General features: G+C 50.2%; 1 protein-coding gene across 23 annotated transcripts in view; it reads right to left on the minus strand.

The window, feature by feature from the left end:
• CAMK2G (calcium/calmodulin dependent protein kinase II gamma) overlaps positions 1-17,434 on the minus strand; it is a 55,453-nt gene that overhangs the window by 19,119 nt on the left and 18,900 nt on the right. For 12 of the 23 annotated variants that reach the window (XM_061405376.1, XM_061405369.1, XM_061405386.1 and 9 more), the window contains exons 4-13: positions 16,319-16,373; positions 15,395-15,460; positions 13,136-13,208; positions 12,885-12,987; positions 12,373-12,456; positions 11,844-11,938; positions 11,154-11,276; positions 7,239-7,322; positions 6,923-6,965; positions 2,401-2,444 (exon numbers count right to left, since the gene is read on the minus strand). In XM_061405376.1, coding sequence (XP_061261360.1) covers positions 2,401-2,444; positions 6,923-6,965; positions 7,239-7,322; positions 11,154-11,276; positions 11,844-11,938; positions 12,373-12,456; positions 12,885-12,987; positions 13,136-13,208; positions 15,395-15,460; positions 16,319-16,373 — 770 coding nt within the window. Of the gene's footprint in view, positions 1-2,400; positions 2,445-4,355; positions 4,419-6,922; positions 6,966-7,238; positions 7,323-11,153; positions 11,277-11,843; positions 11,939-12,372; positions 12,457-12,884; positions 12,988-13,135; positions 13,209-15,394; positions 15,461-16,318; positions 16,374-17,434 lie in introns of all 23 variants that reach the window. The other 11 variants (XR_009734237.1, XM_061405366.1, XM_061405373.1 and 8 more) reach the window with 2 other exon arrangements.

The raw sequence follows: 17,434 nt of genomic DNA on the forward strand, positions 1-17,434 counted from the left end.
ATTTGGGCAAAAATGAGGACTATAGCCCAGGAGACAGCACCTCAGATAACTCTGAGAAACTGCTCCAAAGAAGTAGAGGGGAAGGTCAGTATATGTGTGATTTTGGTAAAAGGGAAGTACATGCAATCAAACACATTTTTTTTTTTTTCAGGTTTCTGCTAGTCACGAGGAACACCGGTCACCATGAAGGATTTTAGTGGTTTTCTAGATATGGGAAGGTATAAGAATGAATTGGGCTCATAAAATTGGCTCCTGATTATATCTAACTATCTGAAGACCTGTTCTGCCAGTTTTTACCAGAGCATAGAGTGCCTCATTTCAGCTCTCCATCCTGAACTCCTTTCAGGGGGTGTTGAAATTAGTACCTGCAGCAACATATGATTTAATTCTTGTAGAGGCAGATGGTAAGTACCAATGGCAAGTGCCAATTTGTGGTTGACACTACCATCCTCTATTTACCCTTACACACTCAGCCAAGTCTTTCGAAAACATCACTCTTAACCTTCCCTGCTCAGTGGCCTATGGTGTTTCCTGTGGTCTAACACACAAACCTCCAATTTCTCTGCCCAACGAGACCAGTCCAGCTGTGTTTTCTGTATCCCTTTACCATATATTTCATGTTTCAGTTGAGCAGAGAACATCAATATGTATAATAGAACCTATAAAATATTTTTTTTTTGTTTTTAAGTTACAGAAGTAATACACTCCCATTTTAAAGAAACATGTATACAAATTAAAAAAAAATAATGGTGTGTCTCCCCATCCTGCCCTTGCCTCCAGTTCCATTTTCTAAAGGCAATCACTGACTTGGGTCCAATCTTCCTACATCCTGTAGCTTTCTCCAATAAGTTTCTTCCCTAGAAGCTTCTTGGACTGAACCATCCGTTGTAGGGTCCATATACCATTCAGTGCTTAGCTAATCCCAGCTGTGTCCACTCTCCTTTTAAATTAATTAACCTTGAAACTTCTTGAGGTTGAATGAGATCTGCATCTCCTCTTATACCTCTTATGTGCCCCTAGCACTGAGCCTCTGATAGGTGTTTAATAAACACTTTGTGAAGACAGATTCTAGCTTCTTCTCCAGAAAGACACATGCAAAATCTCTAAATAAACTGACCACCTTTTCCTAGGGATTCCCAGGTGGCTCAGTGGTAAAGAATCTACCTGCCAATGCAGGGGACACAGGTTCAATCTCTGGGTCAGGCAGATCTGGAGTAGGAAATGGCAACTCGCTCTAGTTTTCTTGCCAGGATAACCTATGGACAGAGGAGCCTGGCAGCTATAGTCCATGGGGTCACAGAGAGTTGGACACGACTGAGCAACTGAGTCCACATACATACAGCTTTTCCTAATCTGGCTCCACCATCTAGTGCACAACCCTGAAACTGAGGGGCTGCCATCAACCCCAGCTCTATGTCAGCAGGCGTGTGTGGAGCCCAAGCTCCCCTCCTTAGGGCAGAAGTACACAGAAGCAGGCATGCAGATGAGAGAGAAAGGAAGGGATGGGGGCAGGGAAAGGGGCACAGGTCTATCTCAGTGGGGAACATAAGATCCCAGGGAAAAGTCTAATTAAAACTTTTGTCTTAATTTAAAGATTTGCATGATAATGGTTTGAAATTCTCTGCAATATAAGTTGGTAGGTTTCAAGATAGCATGAACTCCTATCTATCTCCCCAGCCCAGGGCGCTTTCTGCCCCCAAAGCATCTAAGAACACCTTGAGCTTTGTGTGGACCCCTCTACCTTGGCCAAGTAGCCATTCCCACTGAGACTTCCTGTTTATGGGGCCTGGTCCCTCCTCTTGCCTTGATTCCCCAGAAAAGTTTCCTCAGCAAATGAAGATGAGCTGTGATAACCAAGTCCCTTGCCTGTTTCTAAGGCACCTATGCCTCAAGACAGTTCAAGACGCTTTCCCTCAACAGTATCTGAGCTGGGTTCTGGAAGTGCTTTGGAGATCAGAAAAAAGAGAAAAAAGATAGTAGCTTCAGGTGCCAAGCCTTGTGCCCTGAGTCAACCAGGCAAACTTTGCTTTCCTTTGATTAAATGGATTTGTGCTTTAAAAAGAAAATAAGATTAACCAATAACCTAAAAAACCCAGAGAGTCAAGCCCGGGAGATAAAACCTGTGTCTGGAAGTCAAGTTCAGGATTCAGTTCTAGCGAACTATAGTTTGAATCACCTCCCGAGTCTTTCCAATCAAGCTAGGGTCAGGTGAAGCACGTATCCCTCTGCCCTCCCAGGCCAGTGGAACCTGCTGTTCTGAGCACAGAGGTTTCTGGCTTAAAGCAAAAAGCAAGGATAGGGAGGTTCTTGGGGAAAGGGGAGACAAAGTGCCAAGGAGTCCCAGGAGTGACTTTTCAGGGAGAAGGGCCACACTTGGGCTGCAGGAGTGGAGACACCTACCTTGACACCGCCGTCCGACTTCTTGTTCAATAGGCTTTTGGCAGCTGTGAAAACAAAGAGAAAAATCAAGTCTCCTGCATTGTACCCGCTCCTCAACCTGAAGTCTGGCAGCTGGATCCACAAGAGACTGATATGTTTGACACAGGGGCCAGGAGTCTCCTGAAACCCCTAAATGAGGCCCTTCCTGAGGCCCCAAAGCAAGAAGGGCATCTCAGGCAGCGTCAGACCCACAGGGTGGCACCCCAGGATAACTCAGCAGAAACAAGGACAGTCTGGGCTTAGGAGAAAACCACAATCAACACTGGGGCTGCCTGGGCGATTGGGAACTCTGCCTTCAACAGCTTCCACCTAGGCCTGGAAGCAGAATGCCAGGGTGAAAGGCGAGGGCTCCACCCTCAGATGCCATGGAAATTCTCAGGATGGCCAAGCTGCAAGGATGCAAGACATCTCCTGAGTGTTCTCAAGAAACAAGAGTGTCACAGTTCACGAAGGAGACCAGACGTGAGGACAGACAGACACACACACAGAGACCAGGACCACCTACAGGAGGGTTTTGCCGGGGGGCTGAAGCCTTGACTGGGCAGGTCCTCAATGCCACCCTTTCCTCAGAGTCTAGTCTCTGGACCCACTGAGCAGAAAGGACTGGGCAGACAGACTGTAGCCAGGGACAGGCTGATGCTGATGAGCTCCACTAGGAAGGATGGTGATGTCTGTTGGCCACAAAGGCCTCAGGAAGGTGGCAGGCAGTGGATGGAGATTCCAGGGAGATGGAATCAGTCCAACTGTCTGATCCACCTTGACTCTGATGGGCTTGCATCTTGGGTCTACTGCTTACTAGCCGTGTGAGTTACTTAATCTCTCTGAACCTCAGTTTCTTTATCTATAAAATGGGATCGTGGCATGAAAAGCACTTAGCAGAGTGCCTGGCACACAGCAAGCACTCAGCAAGTGTTAACAACGGTCACCACTGTTGCCATTCTTCCCTTCAGGTGGCCATTCCTACCCAAGCTGGGTCTCCAGTGAGAATCACAACAACTCTGACCTCCAAAAACAGACTTCGGTCCTATCTCCAGTTAATGCTGGGGTGATCTGAAAAAAAATTTTTTTTATGCTCTTACTACTATGCCTGACCAGCCACTGTGTTAAGTGCTTTACATACCTCAAAGTTCTCAACTCTGATAGTCCATTAGAATCACTTGGGAATTTGGAAAAAAAAAAAAAAAGCTTATGCCTATCCATGCCCTAGGGATCTGATTTTATTTATCTGGGGTGGGGTCTCAGCCACAGGAATATTTTTTGGACAAGTCTTCTCCTACAGGCAGCGTTGAGAGCCTTAGTCAAAAATGATTTTAATTGTTATGTTATTAGCTCCATTGGAGAGATGAGGAAACTAAGACTGGGAGAGCTGCTGGGACTTGCTCAGGGTGAGGCAGGGCTAGGATCCAAACCCAGGGACGGCTGTCTGCAACAGCTTCTGCACTCTATTGCCTTCCAGACCCAGAGGCTTGCAAGGCCAGACCTCACAATTTGGAGGGGCGTGGCTTCCCCCGCGGCGGGGAGGGGCCTACCAGTGCGGCTGAAGCCTAGTCCTGGCCCCCAGCGCAGGTCCTGGCCAGGCCAGGGTTGTCTCGGGTCGCCTTGGCCGCAGCCCTCACAGGTAGGCCAGGCTGTCAGGCGGGCGGCGCGTTGGGAGGAAAGCCTCCTGCTGCCCAGCTCCACGTCCCCAGGCTATTGCCTCCTGAGAGTTGGCAAGCGCCCAGCATGCACGGCTGGTTAGGGGGCTCCGTAACACCGAGGCGCTCGCAGATGCCAAGTTAGGTGGTCCATCCGGCATGCCCATCTCAGCCCGCAAGCATGGGACTCGCCTCCCTGGTGAGCGGGCCTGGCATGCTGGCCCTCCTGGTGGGGTGGCAGGGAGCCGAGGCAGGCGGTCGGGGAGGACTCATGCCACGTACCTTGCCCGGCCAGGCCGGCGGCGCTCGCGGCAGGCGAGGCGGGGGCGGAGCTCTGCCTGCCAACTGAGGGGATACAGTCTCTCAGTGCACAGAGCTGCCGCAAAGCCACGGGGGCCAGTCAGCAGCGAGCATGCCCCAGCGCGAGGCGCAGGAACCCGCTGCCGCCGCGCACAGCAGGATCCGGGCGGCGTGGCCAAGCCGGCCGAGCTGGGGGAGCGGAGGCGCCGGGGCAGGCTGGTGAGCAGGTGCAGCCAGCCCTGCAGCAGTCTGGGGACCTGAGAGGGCCAGGCTCGGACAGATCGTGGGGAAATCCCGGGGCTCCGCCTGTCCCGCGACCACCTCAGGTGGAAGGTCTGCAGGCCCAAACCTGACTTGGAGAGGGGTGGCCGTCCTTTCCGAGGCAGCCCAGCCCTAGCTTAAGGCTGTGAGGAGTCGGAATCTCATCTGCAGACCTGCCTCCGGAGGGGACCTAAAAGGACATTTTCAGATGGCAGCCCTTTCCTTCGCCCACATTCCAAATGGTAGAGAGACAGGCACCTGGGGCCCAGGGAGGGTCTGTGGACCTAGTTCACCATGCTCCACAGCCCCCAGCTTCTCAGAGACACAGGTCACTTTCCCTCTTCAAGGCAGGTGGCCAGGAAAGGCTGTATTTCACAGTGTTCCAAAGGTGGAGATGCCCAAAAAATGAGCGCCCAGAAAGAAAATCAAGGCTGCTAAAGCAATACATTCTAGAAGCCCCGATTTCACCATTAACCAACCTGCTCGAATCCAGGGAAAAGCTGAACTTTTCTACTTGGGATCAACTCAGAAGACAGCCTCACTTGTTCCTGAAGAAGCACACCAAGTGCCCTTTCTTCTTGATTATACCTGTATACACCTCTTTCTAGAGAAGCTTCTGGAGACAGGCTCTGTCTTTACTTGTTCCAGAGTCAGGGCAGAAGAGGTTATCCTGGAATGCTTGCAACATTTTGTGTGTGTGTGTCTCTTGAGCCAGGGCAAAGTGAGTGTGAAGGCCAGACAGAGTCTGAGCAGCAAGGACAGGAGGCTCTTTAGGGACCAGGGAAGGTGCTGTGTCCTAACAGAGACCGAGCTCCTGAAACTAGGGCACCAATTTCCTGAAATGGACAGAAGAAGCTGACGTGGAGGCTGTCTCATGGCCGGGCACATGCTATCGATTTCCTAGCAGCCTGTTTCACGTCTCTTCTACTCAGAGAGAGAACAGATCACCCCATTCTAGGGTGGGCACAGAACTGCCCTTGAGCATCCTCTCGAAGGGCTTTCTTAAACCCAGAACATAGAAGCTATAAGCAGAAGTAGCTGACCAGAGGCCCGACGCGGGACAACAGCGCCACCTCTGCTGGAAGTAGCTCACTGCGCCCTCCTATCCCCATCTGCAAGGTGAAGCCAAAACACAGCCTTTCCTTCTGGGGTGCCCACAACGCAAGACTGAGCCCCAGCCAGGGTCACAGGTCCCTCTGAGGAGGACAGTCTCCCACCTCACTGTCTATTCCTGACCTTCCGGGGCCCTGTGGCTCACAGTCTAGAGTTCATGAAACCCCAGAGGCAAGGCTGGAGGCTACCAGGAACTACTAGAGCCAGGCCTATGGACTCAAGTTCAAGGGAGCAATCTCTGCCCAGGGAGCATCCAGCTGAACCTGAACCTCCTGCGCACCCCCTCCCTCCACACCATGGCTGTGCAGAGGGAAAGCAAGGGCAGGAGTCTGGTTAGGAGAAAGCAGGGGAAGTCTGTCAAGCCAGTGGGGCTGGGAGGGAGGGGAAGGGAGGACCAGGGGAAAAGGCAAGTTGGGAAGAGACCTTTCTGTCTTTTAAGTCCTGTCATTACTCTCTTCCTCACAGAAAAGCCATGATGCTTCCCAACGGAAGGCCAACAATGATGAGGGCGGGGGTGGGGGGGCAGTTCGGGAAGGTGGAGTGTCTTGCATCTTAAAAAGAAATGTCAAGTGTGATTTACAAATTATTGGTCCCAAGACTCCCAATTCCGCACACAAATTTAAGCAAGTTCCTTTCCCTCCATCCTGCTGGCCTGTTTCTTCATTTTTACAGTTGGTATCACAGAGAATATTTTAAGCATAGTCGCTGTAAATGGTTTAAACATCTGGAATGATTTCTATTAGTCATCGCTGCTTGGACACAACGACGAAGAGATCGTCCCAGTCGGCCAATTAATGGGGGTAACTGGGAAGATTCACTCTATCTCATCTCTTTTCCCAAGAACATCTTCCAGTGCCCCTGAGACTGTCTAAAATCTTAAAGTGCTGAGAGTCTTCAGAGAATTAAGAATCCCCAAGGACAACATAAATGGAAGACTGGGCAGGCTACTCTTTGCGAGGTTCTAGGAAATGCCGATCATAAACGTGAAGTCAAGTAAAGCCCCCCAGAATTTCAGGTTACAAGACTCAGCCGTAGCAGGGCCTCCAAACAGCATCCTCACCATCCTGGTCAAGGTGCTGCCTGAGATACCCAGCATCGGGATGGCATGATACCTGGCAACGGCCCATCCTGACCCACTCACCTCAGAGAATGAAAGTGCACAGCTGAACACATACCTGAAAAGTTCCTGGAGACAAGCATGGTTGTGAGGATGGCACCCTGGAAAAAGAAGAGGGTCCTGTGAATTCCATCAGGCTCTCCAGAAGCGTGCTCTGTTCTCAGGCAGAGTGCAACAGCTGGCGAGGGGCCCTCCTTGGGTACCATGTTCATAGCTCAGCTCCAGCCATGAGAGATTGTCCCAGTCGGCCGATTAATGGGGGTGATGACTAGGAAGATTCACTCTCTCTCTCCTGTTGTGATGGGGCAGGGGACGCACTGCCAAAAGATACGATTTCAGGACGCTGGCAGCCTGGCCCAGGAGGCACAACTCACCTTCAGTTTTCTCCGGGCATTGAACTTGCGTAGGCACTCCACTGTCTCTTGACGATGCATCATAGATGCCACCGTGGACCGTTGCTGGAAGCCAAACAGACAGGCCTGTGAGCCCCCAGGCACATCCTCTGCCCCTCACCATAGTCCCAGCACTGGTGGCCTTGTGCTCAGCCACCCCAGTTGCTCCAAAGATAAGATGAGGTCATAGATGTGAAAATGCTTTTACAATAAAAGCTCTACCCAAAACTCAAGGTTATGTAAGGACAATAATTTGAACATGAAAACACCGCTGGTAATTGATGCTGGATGAGGGTGCCCGAGAGAGCGTTCCGATCTTCCTTAGGGGATGGAGGCGATGGAAAGTGCGAGTATTTTGTGTGTTGTGATCCGCGAGCAGTTATTCCTTCACCTACTATTTAGCGAGCACCTAAAGCACTCCAGGTTCTGGGCAGTGAGAAAACAGGAAGGGGTCTTGCTCTCTACAGAGAGCATTCATTCTTTCCAAAAGCTCCTCTCAGCAGGCCCCTGCTGCTACTGCTGCTGCTGCTAAGTCGCTTCAGTCGTGTCCGACTCTGTGCGACCCCATAGACGGCAGCCCACCAGGCTCCCCCGTCCCTGGGATTCTTCAGGCAAGAACACTGGAGTGGGTTGCCATTTCCTTCTCCAATGCATGAAAGTGAAAAGTGAAAGTGAAGTCGCTCAGTCGTGTCCGACTCTTAGCGACCCCATGGACTGCAGCCCACCAGGCTCCTCCGTCCATGGGATTTTCCAGGCAAGAGTACTGGAGTGGGGTGCCATTGCCTTCTCCAGCAGCCCCCTACAAGGTCCTAAATGAAGTTGTGATCTGAGACACTGAGGCTCTTTACCATGAAGCATCAATTCTCTTCACCATTTTGGATGGGAAGTTTTCTTCAATGTATTACTGCTAACTTTTAAACAGAGTCCCTTGGACATGATTTACATTTCCCTGATGACTCAGGGTCAGCAATACAAGCATCAATTATTACATAATACCCTAATACAGAGATGTCCTCTGGGGCTACTGAGATATACAGGATGATAGGGAGTAGGGCCCACAAACGTGCCCCCAGAACATACTATTCCCACAATTCTTGAGTACCCGTTTTAAGTGGCTTATCCCTTTACTCTGCTCTTGTTATATCTTGGCTGCTGCTGCTGCTAAGTCACTTCATTCGTGTCCGACTCTGTGCGACCCCATAGATGGCAGATATCTTGGCTAGTCTGCTAGAAAAATTAAACCTACAAAATGTAGCCTGGTGCCCATACCCCCATGGGACCACCCTGCCATCCCTGCCCTCATCCCTGGCTTCTGCCTTTCCTGGATCCCGAAGCAACTCTCCCTTCTGTCTACCTTCTGGAGTGGGGGTGTGTATGTATGTGTATCATATTTCATTTCCTCCTCCAAAGTGTAAACTTCTAAACCAAGAGAAATGAGAGATGATCAAGCAAGAACTTCTTCAGTTCCAGCCTTCCCCCCACAAGCTGATTTTCACCCCCCTGCAACCTAATCTCAGGTCTCAGAAGCATCACTCCTCATGTGCTGGCCCCCTGCCCTGGGCTCCGGAGCCCCTCTCTTGTGCTTTCCAAACACTGGTTCTTCAGTTAGCCTTTCTCTCTCTTCCTCTCTCTCTCTCTCTCTCTCTCTCTCTCTATATATATATATATATATATATGTATATTGTTTTTTACACTGGAGAAGGAAATGGCAACCCACTCCAGTACTCTTGCCTGGAAAATCCCATGGACGGAGAAGCCTGGTAGGCCACAGTCCATGGGGTCACAGAGTCAGACATGACTGAGCAACTTCACTTTCTAAAACAAGTCAAATTATCTTCCAGATTAGTAGATAGGACACCTTCTACAGGTCTCATTGAGCCAAAATTTAGCCAATATTTTTAACCCTTTATTCTGGATAATATTCTCTGCAGTCAACACAATATAATCAATTGCAAGATTTTAAAAATTTCCCTGACTCATCCATCTTCTCTAAGCAGTATCATCAGTCTCTCTGCCTCCACTGCCTCTTTCAGTGAAATAATGAAACAATGCTTTTAACTGGTCACAGTCAACAGGCTCTCTTCCATCTTTATCATGGACTTTCTGAAGCATCTGATTACAGACCCTCCCTTCCTGAGACCTCCTGTTTCTTAGGATCTCCTGATCTTCCTTCTCCCATGGACATTCTCATTCGCAGCCCCCTTTGAAGGCTCCTCTCTGGGCCACTAAATGCTGGTGGCCATATCTTCTCTTACAACAACGCACAGTAAGGATTCAATTAGCAGAGAACCAATCCCATCTATTTCTATAGCCCCAACACCATCCATACACAAATGACCACAACCTGTATTTCTGATTTTTAACTTCTTCTCTATACTCCTAACTCCCCACGAGATGTCTCCAGCTGGAGGCCCTCATACTTAACATGTATGAAACTAAAATCATCATCTCTTCTCATAAAAGTGTTCCTCTTCTAGGTTTCCTCTGGGTGAGTGAATGGTACAACCCTCCAACTCAGTTACCAACTCAAAACCTGGCGATTCGCATAGATCCCTCTCTCAAAAGACCTTCACTTTCCAAATCCAGAAAGTGGGTTTGGATTTCCAAATCCAAAAGGTCACAGAGTCCTTTTTATCTCCTCTCTCAAATATCTCTCAAATGTATCCAGTCCTTGCCACCCCACCTATCCTATCATTACCCTTAGCTGAAACCTTGTCTGGCCTTGCTTAGACAACCACAACAGCTTCTTTAGCTCTCTCTGCCCCTGCCTCTTCAATTCCATTTTCTACACAACTTCCAAAGTGATCTTTCTTAATTGCGTATTTCATTCCCTCTTTGAAACTCTTAAATGGTTCCCTATGCTTTCAGAATAACACCCAAACTCCTTAGGCAGAAATTTGTATGTCACTGGAATCATTTTTGGCTTCGTTCTCTTATATTCCTGTAGCCCTACCTTCATCTACCACCAAACTACTTAACGTTCCTTAATCTCACCATAATTCCCCATGGCCTCTCACCTTAGCTCGTGCTAACCTCAGTCTGCAGGTTATCATGCTGGGGAACTTCCAGTAATCTGCCGAGAACCAGGACAGAGCTCACCTCCTCCATGCCTTCAGCAATCCCACTGCCCACCAGCGATGGCAGGGGCTCCTATACATTCGTTAGGTGCCTGTCTCCCCAGATCATCTCTGAGATCTGTGGGGGAAGGCACCAGGCCTTATTCATCTTTGTATCTCCAGCACACACGGACCAGCACCAAAGAGGCATTCAGTAAACATGGAAAAGAACAAATAAATACATGCATCATGGTTGTCAGGAGGCCTGACTATAGCAGACCCTGTTTGAAAAAAGATATTGCAGCCAGAGAGAAGTTTACACAAAAACAGAGCATGATGACAACCCCATCGATAGCCTGGGGGCTCTCCTAGGATGAGCTTTGTGACTGAACTTCAGGAGCTCTTTTTCATTGCTCACAGGCCCCTTTTGTTTATTTGTTGGGTCTCATCACCTTCTCATTAGAGTTGTCTGATTTGGGATCTGGATATGCATTCTAGGCATGGCAATTTACTTTTGAGTTCTGCTGGCTGCTTTCTGTCATCAACTAGAGCCTGCAAGGGTCAACCTAAGCCCTCATTCAATGGCAAAACTAAGTCATACCTGCCAAATGAGTGGGGGAAGGTCAGAGAGAAGCCAGTTAGTCCCATTCACTCCCCTGGCTTCTCTTGGTGACATATGCTGCCCCTGGGCCCCACCCAGTCCCCTGTCCCCTCTGCAGCGTCTTAGCTCAAGGCCCCAGATGATTATTCTCTAGTCACAAGAAGGAGGGTAAAGACAGTGCTACGAGCACATTGAGACCAGATATCCTGGATCACCTTGACCTCAGGAGAAGACACTTACGCAGACCCATGGGTGCTTGAGAGCCTGGTCAGCTGTGATACGCTTTGCGGGGTTTATGGTCAGCATCTGGTTGATCAAGTTCTTGGCTTCTGGAGTCACTGTGTCCCACTCTGGTGATGGGAACTAAGAAATGGGAACAGGAGAAGGAGGGATATGAAATCTGTGCACCTTATACTCCTTGTAACCAGGGTTACAAGGTTAACCCTGGTTAACTATCGAAAGCTGCCTAGCATGAAGTGGGCTAAGCACTGGGTATCCCAGGGCCTGAGTCAGCTTAAAGATTGAAGAAAAACAGAACAATCATGGTTAGAATGCCAGAATATCATACCAGGGGACCCTGATGTCTTCTGGTTCAACTCTATCTCCCTATGAGGAGGAACCCACTGCTCAACACTGTGCCCAAGGCCCCACCGCAGTGGGAGGAGCTGCCACACTTCTTATCTCTGTGTCACTCGGCACACTACATAGCCACGCCATTCTTTGCAAATAACAGAACAAAGGACTTTAGTGGACTCCATGATTTTACCGCCACCAACAATGGCTGTGCAAAAAAGTTGCTCCCTGGGACAGGTGGTGACAAGAATCGAGGCCTATATGGTTCTCAAAATCCCTGACACTCCCCACACCCTGCAACACACTCAGCACACCCCCTTCCCCTGGACAGAGGGGCAGGAACAAACTGGTCCTTACATCATAGGCTCCAGCCTTGATCTGCTGATATAGCTTGTGCTGATCCTCATCCCAGAAAGGAGGGTAGCCCACCAGGAGGATATACAGGATGACCCCTACAAGACAGAATACAGGTCACTGGGGTCAGTCACCTGCTTTGCTAAAGAACCAAGAAAAGCCACATGGGGTTCTGAGCCACCCAGAAAGTCAAGGACCATCCCAGAGAGAGAGGTGGATGGCAGCCGACAATGCTGTGCCACTGTGCTTTACGCCCCACATCACCACGCCACGTCTAGGACTTCTTCAGGCACAACCCACCCACTAAGGCATGGGTAAATCCCTCTTTGAGAAGGAGACATCATCATCTAGGAAGCTGGGGAGGAGATTGTGAAAGGAACAGCCATCCCGGGGGACACCAGAGCAAATGCTGTGACTTCACATATACCAGATGCCTGTGGGACCCACAGGGAATAGCAATGCCTCTTTCTTGTCATCACTGGAAGTTGAACGCCCTTAACACCAAAAAGCTGAGTGTGTGGAATGGGCTTACCGCAGGCCCAGATATCCACAGGTTTTCCATAGGGATCTTTCCTCAAGACCTCAGGGGACAAGTAACCTGGGGTGCCAGCAAAACCTGTAGCGGAAGAGAGAGCGGAGGCACACTGAACCCACTTTCTCTCTCATTAAATCCACATCAGCAGTTTTTCCCAAGTCCCTTCTTACTCCTGTTGATTTGGCTACATAAGCTCTCAGCACTTGGGCAGCAAGAGACGACGGGCTGGGCTTCTTGCAGTGCCCGGAATCTAAACCAGAGGGCAAATACGTGTGCCTTAAAGGAACTTCCATTGTCCCCAGAGGCAGCAAGAACGCAGTGCTGACAGCAGCTAGTCTCACTGTACTGAGTCACGGAGGGCCAGGGGGAGCTCTGTGCCCGCCCTTCCTCCAGTCTCTGAGGAGGCCAGGACCATTAAGGGTCTGGCCTGTAGTTCTGAAAGAGGAAGGCAGATCAGGAAGAGGAGGAAGGGCGGGAGCTGCATTCCAGGAAGACAGGGTCACTCTTACCAAACCAAGCCTGTTGCTCTCCCTGTACTTCGATGGCTAGGCCAAAATCAGCCAGCTTGACAGCAGCACCCTTACATTTACTCGCCAGCAGCAGGTTCTCAGGCTGTATAAGGAAGACAGAGAGCCTCGTGAGGCACCAATCCCTCAGCCCAGAGGGAGCCTAGCTTGGGACCATGCAGTGCTATCACCTGGCACCAGGTGGCGCCAGTGGTTCACAAACAAGAGGCAAAGGGGACCCGGGAGGTAGGTACCTTCAGGTCCCGGTGGACAATGTCGTGCTGGTGGATGTGGTTAACACTCTCCAGAATCTGATGTATACAGTGGCTGCAAAAGCACAAAAAGAAAGGTCAGTGCAGGGTAAAACCATCCACAACCACATGCTGTAGACTAAAGCACTTAACTCTGGGTAACGGATTCACACAGCATCACTGAAAGAGGAGCTAAAACCTTGGACTTTGGACATCATCTGTTCAACCTACTTTACAAAAGAGAAAGCTGAGGCCCAAGCAGACTAAGTGGTTTGTCCAGGGTCTTCCACTAGATAATAGCAGAGGATAGACTAGAACAGGGTCCACCAAGCCTCCTTAGATTGTGAAGGCTCAACATATCCAATTTGCTTCCAAGGAAGAATACCTCAGACTCCTGAGAAAGAGACACCCACCATCCAACCCTTTCCTCCTTCCTCTTAACCCCTATAGTAACTGTGTTCTTGGAGAAGAGGCTTGTGGTGGCAACTCAGGAAGGATAGTCCAGCCAAGCCTAAGTTGTTTTGGGGGTAGGTAAACATTTATCAAGCACCTATAAGCACCGGGCTGGGTATTGCACCAGCTGTATAGGGGACCCAGTGCCTGCCCTGAAGTTTATCATCTAGTAGGGGAGAGAAATGAGTACACAGGCATCATCGAGAAACAAGACACTTAAGAGAGTTTCAAAGAGGCACCCCAAAGAGCACTTCTCATCATGCTTTTGCACAGAAAAAGACAAACCAGCCTAGAGTCACATTCGGCAGCTGATTCTCAAATTCTAGAAGGCCGTCCACTTTCCAAACCATCCTCCACGCCTGTGGTCAACTCCCGGTGGAGTGCACCAGCAGTCCAGAGCACTGGAGAAAACCAGAGGCTGATTTCGGCCCCCCAGGGGACATCTGGCAACGCCTGGAGACACTGCTGGTAGTCACCACTGAGAGGGAGGGTGCTATTGGCATCGAGCAGATAGAGGCCAGGGATGCTTCTAAACCTACAATGCACAAGAGGGGCCCTCACGACCAAAAATGATCCGGCCCGAACGTCAGTAACCTGGACTGACAGTATTCCTTCCTCTGAAATCTGAGGCTGGGGCTTCCACAAGAGCCAAAGTGTCTCGCTGGGTTCCTGGAGGCTGAGGCTCAGGCCTCCCCATAAGGACATGGTCCAAGAGTAGGCCGAAGAGACTTTAAGACTGAGCTGAAGAGGCGAGTCTCCACAGAAATATATAATTAGAACAGAGCCAAGCTAGCAGGGAGAGCCTTCTGGCCAAAAATGGCAAAAGTGCGAAGTGTCCCAGCAGAGCCAGGCCAAGCACACTGGTACAGTCACCGCCCCAGCTCCCCCTCCTCCCCGCAGGCTCCCTGAGCTATCGCCGCCTCCTCCTCCCGCCCCAGAGCCTGGTCCTCCCCTGCTGGCACTGGAATTCATCTCCCACTTGAGAATTTTTCCTGAGGCTGAAGCATCTGAAGCTGATCAGCAAACGTTGGCCTCTAAGGGTTGAGAAATCTGTGAGGAAGCTGTGTGTCCCCTTCCACGCCCCCAGAGGCAGCCAGAGCTGCCACATATGCCTGAGGAGGCTGCAAGCAGGACACTCAAAATCAGGTTGTCAGGACATCACCCTCAGAAAAAATCTGGGGTGGGGGAGGAGCCGGGGCAGGAAAGGCAGACCAAACAAGTGCCCAGGAGCTGTGGTGTGGGAGGAATTCTGCTGCGTCATGTGGAGAAGCTGCCAGGGTTTCTTAGAGGGCTGGGGGCTGAGGGGTGTGGCCGAGGAATGGTCCTCCAACCTGAAAAGCTGGTCCTGGTGGTCAAGACATAAGGTGATGGTGGCTGAAATCTCCCAGGAAGTTCCCTGGTTGGATTATTAACCCAGACGTTTACACTCCTTTAGGACACAAACCATGTTTTCCCCATCTCTGGATCATTCCCAGGATGCCTTGTATGCAGTAGAGTTTGTCAGAAGAAGAAAGTGGAGATAGGGAGGGCCCTAGGGCCCTCATGAGTATACAGTGGTGCAAAGGAAAGGTATTTCTGGTGTGACAGGGTGAAAGAGATTTGTAAGAGCTTTGCAGAAAACTGATCTGGGAGTGCTGAATTATTAACTTCTAAGCATGCCCATGGAATGAAGCCTGAGTCCAACCCTACAGAATCTTTGTCCAGGTAAGAGCTCTTCTGACCGCTCCCAAAGACGGTTCCAACAGGCACAATGCCCTGCCCCCTAAGATGGTTAAGAGGCACACTTACACCTTAGGGCCCTCGTCTCACCTGGCATCGGCTTCACTGTAGTATTCCCTGGCCACAATGTCTTCAAACAGCTCTCCGCCGGTAACACTGCAACCAACAAAGAGGGTCAGAGGAGGCAGCACCCAACAGGTAACCAACAGCCACACTGTACAACGGTTTTAGAGACATGGCAACTCTACATGTGCTTCGTCTGCAAGCTCAGAACACACCAATCCTTCAATGAAACGGAGCTTCTTCCTGGGACAGTGTGAGCCCTCCCCACCTCCTGTACATTTCTGTCTATCATTTGTAGATTACCTAATACTCTGGTAGAGATGAATGTACAGGCAGTTAAGAGAAAATAACTGACTTATTCAAACAGTCTTAGCTTTATTTGAGACCAATATGAATACTAAGATCCGGCTGCCCAAGAAGGACTGACCTACTACTGAAGCTGAAGAACAATGAGACCAAGGACACAGAGACCCAACCCTGAAAATACCAAAGAGGCATTTCCATTAGGTGAAGAACCACTTTTAAGACATTAAACCACAACCAGAGTGGAGGAGAGACCAATGGGAGCCCAGTTTACAACTAATAAAAGGTGCCTTCAATTTCCCAGAATTCTTAAGGTCAGGCAAAGAGCTACGTTGTGTATCTCCGCTAAGGACAACACACTGAGAAACAAGGGGAAAAAAAGCATCTGCACAAGGTGTGCTGCTGAACAGAAAATGCAAGAGCAATGCCACCCCAGGGTCAGAGCCCTGGAGAACCACTGAGTGAGGAAGGAGGCCCTCGGCAATCTGCTCATGACCAGAGGATGTTCAAAATCAAACCCCTCTCCACGGGCAAAGGAGAGGGACCCTTGGCAGAGGCTGAAGACCCAGTTTAGGGCTTTTTTCCCAAGCCTTCCTCTTGAGCCAGCTGAAGGGAAAGGCCCCCACACCCTCAGAAAGTGGCACTTACAGGTCAAACACGAGGTAGTGAAACCCTTCTTCAGAAATACTGTCATGGAGGCGTACTGCAAGAGAGGAGATGGGGACAGAGATTAACAGAGAGAAAACCTGGAAAGCCTACTCCTCTCCTCCTTGGCCACCCCAGCCCTGCCCCATCCTGTCAGCCCCACAGACTCTTTCCCAAGAAGGGGCAGATGCCCAGCATCCCTGGGGCCAAGATGCAGCCACAGAGCAGAGATGACCAGACCCCAGTCCAGGGCTCGGGTCGCCATCTCAGACTGCCTCAGATGTAGGCGAGAGACAGAAGCTTTGTGGCTAAGAAGTGAGGCAAGACGGAGAAAAGCAGAAACCTTCTTCTGAGAGGGGCTGGTCCCAGCGAAGGTGGTCCTGGGATGTGACGTGTGAGGGTGATGTGTGAGGGTGCAGTGCAGAGCAAGAAGCACCTAGGGATGCAGACCGCAGAGGGACAGAGAAAGGCAAGATGGGAGACCCTGGAGTAAATGGGAGCAGAAGAACTGGGGGGAGGGGAAGAAGTGGGAAAGGCACAGCCCAGCAGGCAACACACAGATTCAGGCAACGACAATAACCATTTATTAAGTGCTGACTTCATGCCAGGCCTTGAGTTAGGGTCTTTGCATACATTACTTAAGCTACAAGTATGTATCGAGTGCTGTGTGTGGTAGATGGTAGGATTTAGGAAGGACATGGTGTCTACTTCAAGGAGTTTATTATTCCTGATGACCACTCCGAGATACGTATTACTCCCATTCCACAGATGAGGACAATGGAGGCTCAAAGGCATAGAATTTCTTGCCGAAGGCCAAAGATCTGGTGGGCCCAGATGTAAACCCAGCTCTTTCTGACTCCAAAGACTGGTTTATACCACTGTTTCCTACAAGAAATGTGGAGGAGCCCACACACCGAGGCGACAAAGCAGTGGAGCCTGGAGAGAAACCACTCACGAATGTGCCCACAAGATGGGTACGGGAGGCTACTGCATGGAGCTGCAGTAAAAGCGAAAGAAAAGGCTGGTGAGCAGAATCTCTTCCCACTCACAGCCTCCAGAGCTCCTGGGCAAGAGCCCAACCTGATGCTGCTGAGGTCTCCTCTTCAAGCTTCTGCCCAC

The sequence above is a fragment of the Bos javanicus genome, chromosome 28, assembly GCF_032452875.1.
Source record: "Bos javanicus breed banteng chromosome 28, ARS-OSU_banteng_1.0, whole genome shotgun sequence".
Classification (NCBI taxonomy): Eukaryota; Metazoa; Chordata; class Mammalia; order Artiodactyla; family Bovidae; genus Bos; species Bos javanicus.